The sequence below is a fragment of the Diceros bicornis genome, chromosome 17 (genome assembly GCF_020826845.1).
Source record: "Diceros bicornis minor isolate mBicDic1 chromosome 17, mDicBic1.mat.cur, whole genome shotgun sequence".
NCBI lineage: Eukaryota > Metazoa > Chordata > Mammalia > Perissodactyla > Rhinocerotidae > Diceros > Diceros bicornis.
Window position 1 is genome coordinate 32,503,709 of NC_080756.1, and position 13,157 is coordinate 32,516,865.

Genomic DNA, 13,157 nt, shown 5'->3' on the forward strand with positions numbered 1-13,157 from the left:
CTGCGGCAAGAGAGGGTTAATGTCCCCACAGCAGCCAGTCCCACTTATTTTGGGCAGTTGTCTCATTATTTTAATGAGAGAGCCAGAAGAAAGGCCTAGTTTTAGAAACACTCCAATCTTGTAATAGTTCTAATATTTTGGTCAAATCTAAATTACGCCTATTTATTTAGGTATATAAAATGTTCTAAAGGATTTCAAAATTTTTTTCCATAGGACTTTTTAAAAACTGGGTCCCTGTCTCCTTCCCAGGAAGTGACATATCATGATGACCCCTTCTAGAAGGTCACTGAAACATAACTGCTCTGATATTTGGTTACCATTAATTAGTTTCCAGGTCACCCATTTTATCACTTGGGCTCTGAGAACCACATCCATGCATTTAGATAAAAGTAGTGGATTCCCTGACTTCTCAGACTTTGTGATTGCTAGATTTTTCTGGGTCTCTCTGTTGTATTTTACTACCTGTTGTGCCATAGAATTCCTTCCTAGCCACTCTCTTAGCTTTTTATTGGTTAGAGTTGTCATAGCCTTAGTTCCTATTGTGCTTTCTCCCAATTTTTATTTTATACATATTATTAGCTTCATTTTTTTTGTTAGAATTTTGGTGCTATTGTGATTTGTGTAGAGCTTATCCTTTCTGTTTATACTACTTCTTCCTACCTCTTTAAGACACTGAAAGCACTTAGAGTAAAAGCATAGTTATTATGATCCCTGGCAGAGCTGTGCCTAGAGTGTTAAATGTACCCTGAGCTCATCTTCCAGTGAACTCACTTGAGTGCCAGATGGAAAATCTGGCCCCAGGTTTCCAGGACCAAGAATCTTGGTAAGTGAGGATGGGATTAGATATGTAGCTTTGGTGACCAGGCCTGGAAAGGCAAAGTAGCTGACTTCTTGGGTTTGAATCTCAGCTCTACCACTTAATTTTAGTGTGATCTTGGGTAAATTACTTAACCTTGCTTTGCCTTTGCCTGATTTTCAGTCAAATGGGGATAGTTGTACCAACCTCCTCATTGTTAGGAGTAAATATATTAATATGTGTGAAGTGTTTAATGCAGTGTTTAGCACTAGTGAGTTCTCAGTAAGAGTAACATTTTGAGAAGCCAGGGGCCCAAGAAATACGAAGTGAACAAAATGCGCCTTTTACAATGCTTTGTATCTTCCTGTGTCTAGGCTACTTCTTCTCCAGTTACTTGTAGCTCAAATACTTGCTTGGTTACTACCGATCAGGCTTCTTCGGGATCTGAAACAGAGTTTCGGACCTCAGAGACTCCTGAGGTAAAGAGAGGCCATTGTCTTCATTTCTTTTCTGTCTTAAAGAATAGCAGAACCAGCTTATCTTACGAATTACAGACATGATCAGTTGAATGATTTAGTATTTATACTTCACTAATGTATTGCTTTCTATTGATGTTGTGGTCCAAGAACTTTTATACAGGTAACTTTTTTGTGACTTTGCCATACAAGTAGACTTAATAGTGTATTACCTTATCAGATACAAGAAATATGTCCAAATTGCTAATGTCAAAAAAAGATGAAAAGCTCTAGGTAGGATTAGGTCAACTTTCTCACTGTATTTATATTGAAGGAATCCTTACAAGAAAAATCTTTTCATTCATGTAACTGAAGACTCAATAACTTTATAGTGTTAATATTAGCACTGACTCAATTGGAATGAGTTACACTCTCTTTTTGGCTAATTTTTTCAAAAGCATTTTGACAATACTATGTTTGTGCTTTCAATTCTAAAGTGATAATTTTTGCTGAGTTTGAGCAAATCCTTGAGATATAGCAAAGTAAGATGATTTTTTGGATTAATTTAGCAACTCGTGTGTTTTATTATCTTTTGTTAACTATTATGCAAGAATATATATATATTCATTATAGACTGTAAGAATATAGATAAGCATTAGTTTTTATGGTGCTGACTTGGTCTAAGTTGAAATTATGAGGGTCCTCATTTTAAGAAGAGGAGGTGTTTGTTACCAAGTGAGTCATAGCTGTCTGCTTCATAATCTGATTAGGATTGGTCTTTGCTATCTTTTTAAATCTTTGGATTTATATTCTGTTATATCAAGGACTTGCTTATTCCCTTAAATAAGGATTATTTAGATTAGATCAGGTTTGGTTTTCTTTTTTAGGCAGCTGACTTAGAAATCCACTAACGAGACTTTAAAATAGAGAAAAATTAACACTGACTAAGCAACTAACCCAAAGTTTTTCTTAAGCCTAATTCTTATGTATAAACTTGGAATAAAATTAGATTCTTAACTGGAAAATACCATTACAGGGTTTGAAAAGGACTAGGTACTCATAAAAGTTCAGTCCCTCATCCGTTAGACTGATTGATAGTAAGACTCTCTCACATAGTCAGCAAGCTGTGCAAAGCAAATGCTAGTGTGCATGCTCAGCAGTTGAGATTTGAAATTGTAAGCAAAAGCTATTCTTTTGCATTTCTATGTCCAAATGTCATCCTATAGAACTTGCTGACTGATGCCAGTCTGGGGTTTAGTATAAGTTAACTGCTTGTTATATGGCAGGTGATTGGCTGATGCTGCATTTCTCCTCCCCAGGCAGCAGTTCCCCCAAGCAAGCAACCGTCTTCACTAGCTTCTCCAAATCCTCCCATGTCAAAGGGCTCTGAACAGGGCTTCCAGTCACCTCCAGCAAGTAGTAGTTCAGTAACCATTAACACGGCACCCTTTCAAGCCATGCAGACAGTGAGTATGAAACGTGAATGGTGATTGTAGTTCTTTATTCCTGTTAAAAAACCATTATTTCTCTTACGTCTATTTTTGGGTACTATGTGAAAAAATTTGCCATTTGTATTACTCTTATTTGGGCTGGTAGAATTTGCATTTGTCCAATGGAAATATTGTTTGTGGCGGAAGAGTATTAAATCCAAAGCTTTGAGAATTTTGAATGGGTTATCTTATCAGAACATATTCCCCTCTCTGAAAATTAGTAGCAGGCAAAGCTAAGGACCCATATTAAACAAATGAAATGTGTGGGTGAGAAACATAATTTTCTATGAACAGCTTAATATAATACTAACCATTACTAATGTCACACTAGTGATATTCCATAGCATCAGTAACCCAAAATACAGGACACATACTTGGTTGTTCTATCGTTGTTGAAACTTTCATTTGATTTCATCTTGATCTCATGCCGGTTTTTGGAGAATAGTTCAGATTTGTGTGGTATTTTGAATTACATATTCCTCTACAGATTGTAGTTTAAAACTTTTTTTAAGGTAATATTACAACTAGATTTGTATGTTTATTCTCTAAACACAGAATAGTATAAACACAGTTCTGTAGAAAACGACAAAAAGTCTTAGTCAATAAGTACCTTTCCTGGGGTGCTTAATGTCCTATTCCAGGTACTTTTGAGTGATGGCGGGGCCAGTGGAGTGGCAGTGGAAAGCAGGCACAGTGCAAGGAGACAAGCTGGTGAATTCAGACACCTGCATTCACACGTCTTACCGCTCCCTGCTTGGCCACTTCAGACAGCTCGCTTTCCCTCTTTCCTTGTCAGTCTATCCTGCACAGTATTGCCACATTGGTTTTATTAACTTCTTCTTATTCCTAATTAAAAGCAAACAGTGGTCCATTACAGAATGAAATTGCAAGTCCTTTGCCTGACACTCAATAACTTTTGAAGTCTGGCATAACCTGCCAGACAAGTCCCCTGTGCTTGCCATGCACATTCTCATCATAATACTTTTTTTGCTCATATCAATCTGTCTTCTCTACCTGTTTGAATCCTATCCAGTACAAATCGGTTCTTGTTTGTTTCTTCGTTTGTTCATTCATTCATTCATTCAACACAGGTAGTTATGAAGCCAGGCACTGTTCTTAATCAGTGGAGTTGTAGCATTGAAAAAGAGACAAGTCCGTGTGCTCAAGAAGCTTACATTTTGTTACAGAGGTGGGAGGGCTAGAGAGAAAAACACTCATATATATATAATCAAGTGCTATGTGTTGTGAGGAAAAATGGAGCAGGAGAAGGGGGCTAGAGAGTAATAGAAGTGCTATTTTACAGACAGTGGCCAGGGTCTGGACAGGTCATTGCCTGTCGTATAGTAGAAATTCAGTAAATGGCAGATTTTTTCATTCATTTTTAGTTTTTGAAAAAGTACCTTCTTCCCTTATTTAGCTTTCATTCTCAGTAAGCATTATTATGATAGCATAATAGCAGGAAGATTAACTTTTGTGCTTGGGTTTAAATTCTGTCAGAAATCAAATAGAAATTTTTTTTTTACTGTGGTAAGATATGTGTAACAAAATTTATTTTAACGTTTTTTTTTTTGTTTTGTTTTTTTGGCTGAGGAAGATTTGTTCTGAGTTAACATCTGTTGCCCAATCCTCCTCCTTTTTTGCTTGAGGAAGATTAACCCTGAGCTAACATCTGTGCCAGTCTTCCTCCATTTTTTTGTATGTGGGTCGCCGCCACAGCATGGCTGATGAGTGGAGTAGGTCCTCACCCAGGATCTGAACCTGCGAACCCAGGCCACCAAAGCGGAGTGCATGGAACTTGAACCACTCGGCCACGGGGCTGGCCCCAATTTTAACCATTTTTAAGTGTATAATTTAGTGGCATTAAGTACATCCACAGTGTTGTGCAACCATTGCCACTATCTATTTATAGGACGTTTTCATCATCCAACAGAAACTCTGTACCCATTAAACGATAACTGCTTATTCCTCCCTCTCACCAGCCCCTTGTAACCTCTTTGCTACTTTTTGTCTCTATGAATTTACCTATTCTAGGTACCTCATATAAGTGGAATTACAATGTTTGTCCTTTTGTATCTGGCTTATTTCACTTAGCATAATGTTTTCAAGGTTCATCCATGTTGTAGCATTGATGACAATTTCATTCCTTTTATGGCTAAATATTCTCTTGTATTTATATATCACATTTTGTTTATCCATTCATCTGTTGATGAATACTTGGGTTGTTTTCACTTTTTGGCTTTTATGAGTAATGCTGCTTTGAATATTGGTGTACAAATATTTATTTGAGTCTCTGCTGTCAGTTGTTTTGGGTGGATACCTAGAAGTGGAATTTGCTGGATCATATGGTAATTTTGTTTAACTATTTGAGGAACTGCATACTGTTTTCTACAGTGGTTGCACCATTTTATATTCGTGCCAGTAGTGCACGAGGGTCCAGTTTCACCACATCCTCGCTGACACTTAGATTTTCTGTTTTTTTGAGAATAGCCATCCTAATGGGTATGAAGTGATCTTATTGTGGTTTTAATTTATATTTCCCTAATGACTAACATATTGAGCATCTTTTCATGTGCCTGTTGGCCATTTATCTTCTTTGGAGAAATGTCTATTCAGGTCCTTTGCCCATCAAATAAAAGTTTTTGAATGTTGCCGAGTTTTGCTGGGTGTTACCCTTAATCCTTTTCTATGAAGCTTCACAAATAACTCAATGTACCCTTGTCTTTTAAGGTATTTAATGTTAATGCACCTCTGCCTCCACGGAAAGAACAAGAAATAAAAGAATCCCCTTATTCATCTGGCTACAATCAGAGTTTTACTACAGCAAGTACGCAAACACCACCCCAGTGCCAACTGCCAGCTATACATGTGGAACAGACTGTCCTTTCTCAAGAGTCTGGTAAGATCTTTGCGTTTGATATTTTGAAGATCTAGATGACAGCTAATTGAAAGGAAAGCAAGCCTGTAGTGACACTTTAGAGGTTCTTTCCTGACTACTTAGCATTATCTCTTCAAAGGTTCAAGTGTTAAGAAATACTTAATGCCTTTTCCTGTATTTAGTTAAATTCACTTATTAATTTTAACTTTGTAGAAGTAGAATTTAGATGGTTGATTTAACCTTGAAGTAGGCTCATGTTTTTAAATCTGATTGCTTTGATTCCCATTGACAGAGAAGTAGATAGGGCACTATCCAGCTGCTTTTATGAAGGTTGTGAAACCATTCTGTTAAATCTTTTAGTACAGACAGATGACTATTGGGCTTTTTCTCTTTTCTTCCCTCTTATAACAAAGCAGTGATTAATGAGAAGATATAACTTAGTGCGCTTATTCCACTCTTTGCTTAGAGATGGGAGACTATTTTGATCTCTTATGCTGTTCTAATACATGAAAGAATAGGCAACTTTGTAGTTATTTCCTAATTTAAGAAGCATTTGTAGATTTTATTGTTGGTATTTCAGACCCCTATTAAGTTTTCTAAAACTTAAGCCTGAGCAGATGAATTAAGGATTCTGGGTACTTGGTTATTCATAGGAGGTAGTAAATGTAAATCCCTGGACCTAGCCACAAATGACCTCATTCTGTTCTCACCTGTACTGTGAAAACATAGGGCAGGTGATTTACATAAAGGATATTTTTGTCATATGCCTTCTCAGTTACAGTATTAATTAAAATTCATTATCTTTTACTCCTTGATCTGGAGTAGTTAGCCTGTTTTTTCCTTTAATTGTGGTAAAATATCCATAACATAAAATTTACCATTTAACCATTCTTAAGTGTACAATTTTGTGGCGTTACATACATCCAGATTGTTGTGCAGCCAGCACCACCATCCATTTCTCAAGACTTTTTCATCTTCCCCAACTGAAACTCTGTACCCATTTAACTCCCCATTCCCCTCTCCCTCTAACCCTAAGCAACCACCATTCTACTCTGTCACTAAGAATTTGACTACTCTAGGTATGGTTGTGTGCCGCCTAACGACGTTTTGGTCAGTGACAGACTGCATAGATTACTACCATATAGCCTGCATGTGTAGTAGGCTGTACCATCTAGGTTTGTGTAAGTACACTCTGTGATGTTTGCACAACAATGAAATCGCCTAACGATACATTTCTTAGAACGTATCCCCCTTGTTAAGCGACACGTGACTGTACTTTATGTAAGTGGAATCATACAATATTTGTCCTTTTGTGAGTGGCCGTTTCACTCAGCATAATGTCTTCAAGTTTCATCCATGTTGTACCATGTGTCAGGATTTCCTTCCTTTTTAAGGTTGAATAATATTCTATTACTTATATATATATATATGGAGAGAGATCTGTATCTCTCTCTATATGTATACATACATATATATAGCACCTGTTTTGTTTAAAAGGGAGAAAATTATATTAAAGGTTTTTGATATACAGTGACTTTAAAGTACAAAGAATATTAATTTATTACCGTTTAACTCTTGGACTCTAAAACTGTTTCCTTAAGCAGCAAGTTATCCCGATGGAACTATTCAAGTAAGCAATGGTAGCCTTGCCTTTTACCCAGCACAGACGAATGTATTTCCCAGACCCTCTCAACCATTTGTCAATAGCCGGGGATCTGTTAGAGGATGTACTCGTGGTGGGAGATTACTAACCAATTCGTATCGGTCCCCTGGTGGTTATAAAGGTATGCTCTGAATAAAATTTAATTATACTGAATTATTTTGTCTATATATTTACTTGACTCAAACTATTTTTACTTTACCTTGTTCCTTTTTGTAGTCGCCATTTATAATGGAGAATTCCCTATTTCTGCAAAACGCAGTATTTTTAATATACCTATCGTTTATAACAAAGAAACTTTTTGTATGAAAAACAGATTGATCCTGTAATTTATTGAAATGAAAGATTGAGCATCTTGTTTTTCCAGGGATGAATTTTGGTTTTCATATTTGAATAATGTCTTTCTTTTGTTAATTGACTTGACTGCTCAAACTACATTATAATTAGACAATGTCCATTTTCTAGTTATTTGTCTATCAGAGTATATCACAGATGAAAACTTAAACTTTGAGACTATAACTGTGATAGTCTCTTAAGTTTTAGATGTGGTTCCAAGTATTCTAGTCACTGATTGGTATTAGCAAAAGTGCTCTAGACAGAGGCCCCAACTACCTAATTGCCCTACCACTTCCCTTTCCCACCCCCACCCGCATCCCAGCAATAGGAAATTTCTACATATAAATTTCTGAATAGTCTACATATGTTAGCAATATTTTATAAATGTGTGTTTTATTGTGGAAGCAATATTAGTATAGTTTTCTTAAAAAAGGCAGAAATCTAATGATTAAATTATAGGATCAATTTAACTTTTAAAGTGGTATAGAATTAGACTATTTAAAAGTTTAGTTTTAAACTTTAAATTTAAAAGCTTAGTTTTGCCCATAATTTTATCTAAGTTGTTTGTTTATTAGGTTTTGATACTTATAGAGGACCTCCTTCAATTTCCAATGGAAATTATAGCCAGCTACAGTTCCAAGCTAGAGAGTATCCTGGAACATCTTATTCCCAAAGGGTAAGAATAGTTGTCACAGTTGAATAGTAGTACAGTTGTTGATGTTAAACTGGTGATTAAACTGTAGCAGAGTCGTAATTTGTTTTGTATAAAGGCACTCTTCGTTTTGGAACTACTTGTAAGTACTATGGGGAGTTGAATTGGAAGCTTTTCCAATAACCCTAGGAGGATAAATGACTACTGCCCTTTATACAGAACTTAGAAGGTCTTAAGGACTTTATTAATCATGTTGTTTGCATTAACTCATTTACTCCTTCACCCTATAAGAGAAACTGGGGTCCAGAAATAAGTTAAATAACTTGTCTAAGGTCACTCAGCAAGTAAATGGTAAAACTAAATTAGATGCAAGTTTCTTAACTCCAGAGCCCATGATCCTAACTCTACTATATTGCCTTCAATTTAACTTTTCTAGATATCAAGTACAGCAAAGCCCTTCTTTATAAGTTTAATTTTTGTTTATTCTGATTTGAATAGCTCAGCAAATTTTCTTTGCTACATGTGATAAAAGACCAATAGGAGGATGTTAGACATTCCACTTAAAAGACCTTGGGAACTCCCTGTCGTTGGTCACATGTGGATATGAATTTATACTACATCAGCATTTTCAGTTTTGAAGTTCTACAAGCCTTTAAATATATATATGGTATCATGTTGAGTTCCGTTAGTAACATATAAAGTACCTGTGCTTGAAGAGCTTAGTTACGTGAGGTAAGATAGATGTCTATACAGAGGCAGTATTGAAAAGGGGTGAAGAACATATCTTGAAGAATACACTAGGTCACATGAATGACTCGGGTTTGACCCCTGATTTCACCACTTCTTTTGTTGTGTGACCTTGGACATGTTACTTAAACTTTTGAGCTCTAGTTCCTCATCTGTTAGATAAGACTCATCTGTTCAAGTTAGTCATCTTACTCTGAAGTGTTGTGAGAATTACTTTATGAGATATTTTGAGGATTAAGTGAACTAATACATATAAGTGCTTGGCACCATGATGCCAGGTGTATAACAGGCATGCAAATGTTAGCTGTTATTACACGATCATCAGGTACTGTGTGTGCAAGGAGTGCATTGATTGATATAGACTTCAGTAATGGAGCTGTCTGTTGTTAACACCAATATTCGAGTGTTTTTGTGTGCTGCTTTGCATTTCTTCCTGCAGAAATGTAAGATATTAATAATAGTGCTTGCTATTGGGAAGAGGACTAGGCGTCTGGGGTAGGAGACTTAATTATTGTTTTTATTGCATACCTGCTTGTCCTGTTTAAATTTTTTTATTACATGTGTTAATCTAATTACACTACGAATAATTCTTTTCATGAATTGTAGGAGGCTGACTTTCACCATACTTGGGAATCAGTTTGAAATGTTGCCTCTTGAACTTTTTTTCTTGAAGATCTTAGGTTGTGTTTCCAGGCAATAATACATTCATGCAATATAATTCTTCTTCTTTTTTTTTTTTTTTGGTGTGGAAGATCAGCCCTGAGCTAACATCCGTGCTAATCCTCCTCTTTTTTTTTTGCTGAGGAAGACCAGCTGTGAGCTAACATCTATTGCCAATCCTCCTCCTTTTTCCCAAAGCCCCAGTAGATAGTTGTATGTCATAGTTGCACATCCTTCTAGCTGCTGTATGTGGGACTCGGCCTCAGCATGGCTGGAGAAGCGGTGCGTTGTGCACGCCTGGAATCCAAACCCAGGCCGCCAGTAGCGGAGCATGCGCACCCAACCACTAAGCCACAGGGCCGGCCCCATGCAATATAATTCTTATCAAGTCTCCTGTTAAAACAAAAAAAACCCTACCATAGTTTGTAATTGTCCTCACAGTTTGGTTTAAGATTGAGCAAGATTGAAAAAGTCTGTGTTCTTGCTTTATTATCTCCTTTTGTATTGAGATGAGGGACAGAGGACCATGCCTGAATTTCCCTCACTCTCTGGCATTGTATCTTTTTTTTTTTTTTTTTTTTTTGGTGAGGAGATCAGCCCTGAGCTAACATCCGCCAATCCTCCTCTATTTTTTGCTGAGGAAGATGGCCCTGGGCTAACATTGGTGCCCATCTTCCTCCACTTTATATGGGACGCCGCCACAGCATGGCTTACCAAGCAGTGCGTCAGTGCGCGCCCGGGATCCGAACCAGCGAACCCCGGGCCGCCGCAGCGGAGCGCGCGCACTTAACCGCTTGCGCCGCCGGGCTGGCCCCTGGCATTGTATCTTTTACATAGTGTTGTCTAGATGCTTTATTGTTTTTGCAACTATTAACATATCTAATTGGTCAGGTTAATTAACCAATGAAGCAAGTATTGCTATTGTTGCCCTTGGTTTGTTTTCCTTGGTGTTTGGAGACATCTGAGCTTTGGTTGCTGGAGAAGCCAAATAAAGGGCTAAGAGGACTTGAATTTCACAAATTTACCAGCCAGTAATCCTGTGTAATAACTAATTATCGTCTTGCATTTTTGATGTCAAGGTAAATATTATGTGTTCATTTTAGGATAATTTCCAGCAGTGTTACAAGCGAGGAGGGACATCTGGCGGTCCTCGGGCGAATTCAAGAGGTAAGGATAATTAACTGAGTAGTCTGTGTACCCAGAACATACCTCTAGATCTTTCTTCATCTTCTCTCAAGTTCTTCCCAAAGTACATTGTTTTCAGTACTATCTTTTGAGGCGTTCAGTTGCTTAAGTGTAGTGCTGAAGACCTCAGGAAGATATTAGACTACTAGAAAGGCTGCAGAAATCAGTTGTTAGTTTAATTAAAAGTGTATGGGGGGTGTGTGTTTAAAAATTTGCTTGACACCAGAGCATAATTTAACCTGAGATATGTATTCACTATGCTGACTTCAAATAATTTCCTGTGATGTTTCAGGATCATGGTTTTTGTAGTAATGGGCACTTGTAGATACTCTAGTGTCATGACATTGATAGATTGGAATAAACAACAATTAAGACACAAGGACTTGAAGCAAAAGCAGGATACTTGTAATACTTCTTAAAATGTAAAGGTACTATTGAAAGATTCAGGGTAACTGAGAAAATCAAGAATTACTGAAGATTAACTAACTTTGTCACAGGAAAACAGAGTTTTTTTCATTTTAAGAAAGTAGCCAATATTCTCATTGCTTTTGCTTTATATCTGAGCAGTGTTTTCTTACAGTACTGAAAACATTAAAATTTCATGATATCACATTAACTTGGAAATAAAGAACAAGCATTAATCATGGGGAAATGTCTTTGAATGGCTAGTGGCTAGTAGTTCTAAAAGTTGGTTCTTTTATGTTACCTCAGTTTTCTTGAGTCCTTCTACATTAGATACTTTGAGTAGATTTATCACTGAGGAATTAAGAACTGAATGAGAATTATGGGAGAAAGATAAAGAAGTAAAAAGAGTGTTCAAACCTGGGTTTTAGACTTGGATCACCTTAACTAGTGGTAAGTTATCCAACCTTTGAGGGCCTCATTTTCTTAATCTTAAAAAAAAAAAAAAATGAGGCTACCAGATAAAATCATCTAGTCCCCTTCTGGCTTTAGAATAGTAGTATAAAAGCCTATTGCCAGAAAAATCTAGAAAAGTATACTGCAGCTATACGTTATTGGGTTTTTTTTTTTTTTGGAATTTACTATAAAATGTATCTTTGTCTGTGTTTCAGTAGCCGACTAATGTTAAATATTGTGTTCAAAGCTAACTGCTTCATTATGAGAAACTCACTGTTGCTAATAAAACAGCAGGGTGGAGTGATTCTTCTCAGGTGAGCAGCCCAGAGAGAGACAACGAAACCTTTAACAGTGGTGACTCTGGACAAGGAGACTCCCGTAGCATGACCCCTGTGGATGTGCCAGTGACAAATCCAGCAGCCACCATACTGCCAGTACACGTCTATCCCCTGCCTCAGCAGATGCGAGTTGCCTTCTCAGCAGCCAGAACCTCTAATCTCGCCCCTGGAACTTTAGACCAACCTATTGTGTTTGATCTTCTTCTGAACAACTTGGGAGAAACTTTTGATCTTCAGCTTGGTAGATTTAATTGTCCGGTGAATGGCACTTACGTTTTCATTTTTCACATGCTAAAGCTGGCAGTGAATGTGCCACTGTATGTCAACCTCATGAAGAATGAAGAGGTCTTGGTATCTGCCTATGCCAATGATGGTGCTCCAGACCATGAAACTGCTAGCAATCATGCAATTCTTCAGCTCTTCCAGGGAGACCAGATATGGTTACGTTTGCACAGGGGAGCAATTTATGGAAGTAGTTGGAAATATTCTACGTTTTCAGGCTATCTTCTTTATCAAGATTGAAAGTCAGTTCAGAATTGACAATAAAAGGATGGTGTTCTAATTAGCGGGATTAAAGGAAAAGTAGTCCTTGCCCTTGTGACTGATTGGTTTAGGAAAATGTTTTCATTCCTAGAGGAAGGAGAAGGTCCTTAGTTTTTTGTTTTCCTCTCCAAGGTGAAAAATTTCAAGCTGAATGACAATTAGCACTAATCTGGCACTTTATAAATTGTGATGTAGCCTCGCTAGTCAAGCTGTGAATGTATATTGTTTGCACTTAATCCTTAACTGTATTAACGTTCAGCTTACTAAACTGACTGCCTCAAGTTCAGGCAAGTTATAATGCCTTGTTGTGCCTCAATAAAAAAGTTACCTGCACCTTCAGTGTTCTTATTTGATTAAACATTTAGTTGAGAGGTAAAATATCTAATTTATAGTATTCATCACTGATAACTCTTGAATGGGTATTCATGAGTTCATGCTATTATTTTAAAATAAGCCTTTTATATATAATAACTCCTTTTAGAGTTAACTTTTCTCTCCTATTTACATGTCATTTCATGAGAAGATTTCCTCTGTTTTCCATTGGCCAAATCACATTCTCCTT

The 13,157-nt window shown here is 37.0% G+C and overlaps 1 protein-coding gene across 16 annotated transcripts in view; it reads left to right on the forward strand.

The window, feature by feature from the left end:
• Positions 1 to 12,928, forward strand: part of CAPRIN2 (caprin family member 2) — a 42,796-nt gene extending 29,868 nt beyond the window's left edge. For 3 of the 16 annotated variants that reach the window (XM_058558552.1, XM_058558560.1, XM_058558566.1), the window contains 7 exons: positions 1,171 to 1,275; positions 2,571 to 2,717; positions 5,469 to 5,637; positions 7,218 to 7,400; positions 8,188 to 8,288; positions 10,775 to 10,838; positions 12,006 to 12,928. In XM_058558552.1, coding sequence (XP_058414535.1) covers positions 1,171 to 1,275; positions 2,571 to 2,717; positions 5,469 to 5,637; positions 7,218 to 7,400; positions 8,188 to 8,288; positions 10,775 to 10,838; positions 12,006 to 12,574 — 1,338 coding nt within the window. In that variant the 3' untranslated portion in view covers positions 12,575 to 12,928. Of the gene's footprint in view, positions 1 to 1,170; positions 1,276 to 2,570; positions 2,718 to 5,468; positions 5,638 to 7,217; positions 7,401 to 8,187; positions 8,289 to 10,774; positions 10,839 to 11,961 lie in introns of all 16 variants that reach the window. The other 13 variants (XM_058558557.1, XM_058558564.1, XM_058558562.1 and 10 more) reach the window with 12 other exon arrangements.
• The last annotated feature ends 229 nt before the right edge of the window (positions 12,929 to 13,157 follow it).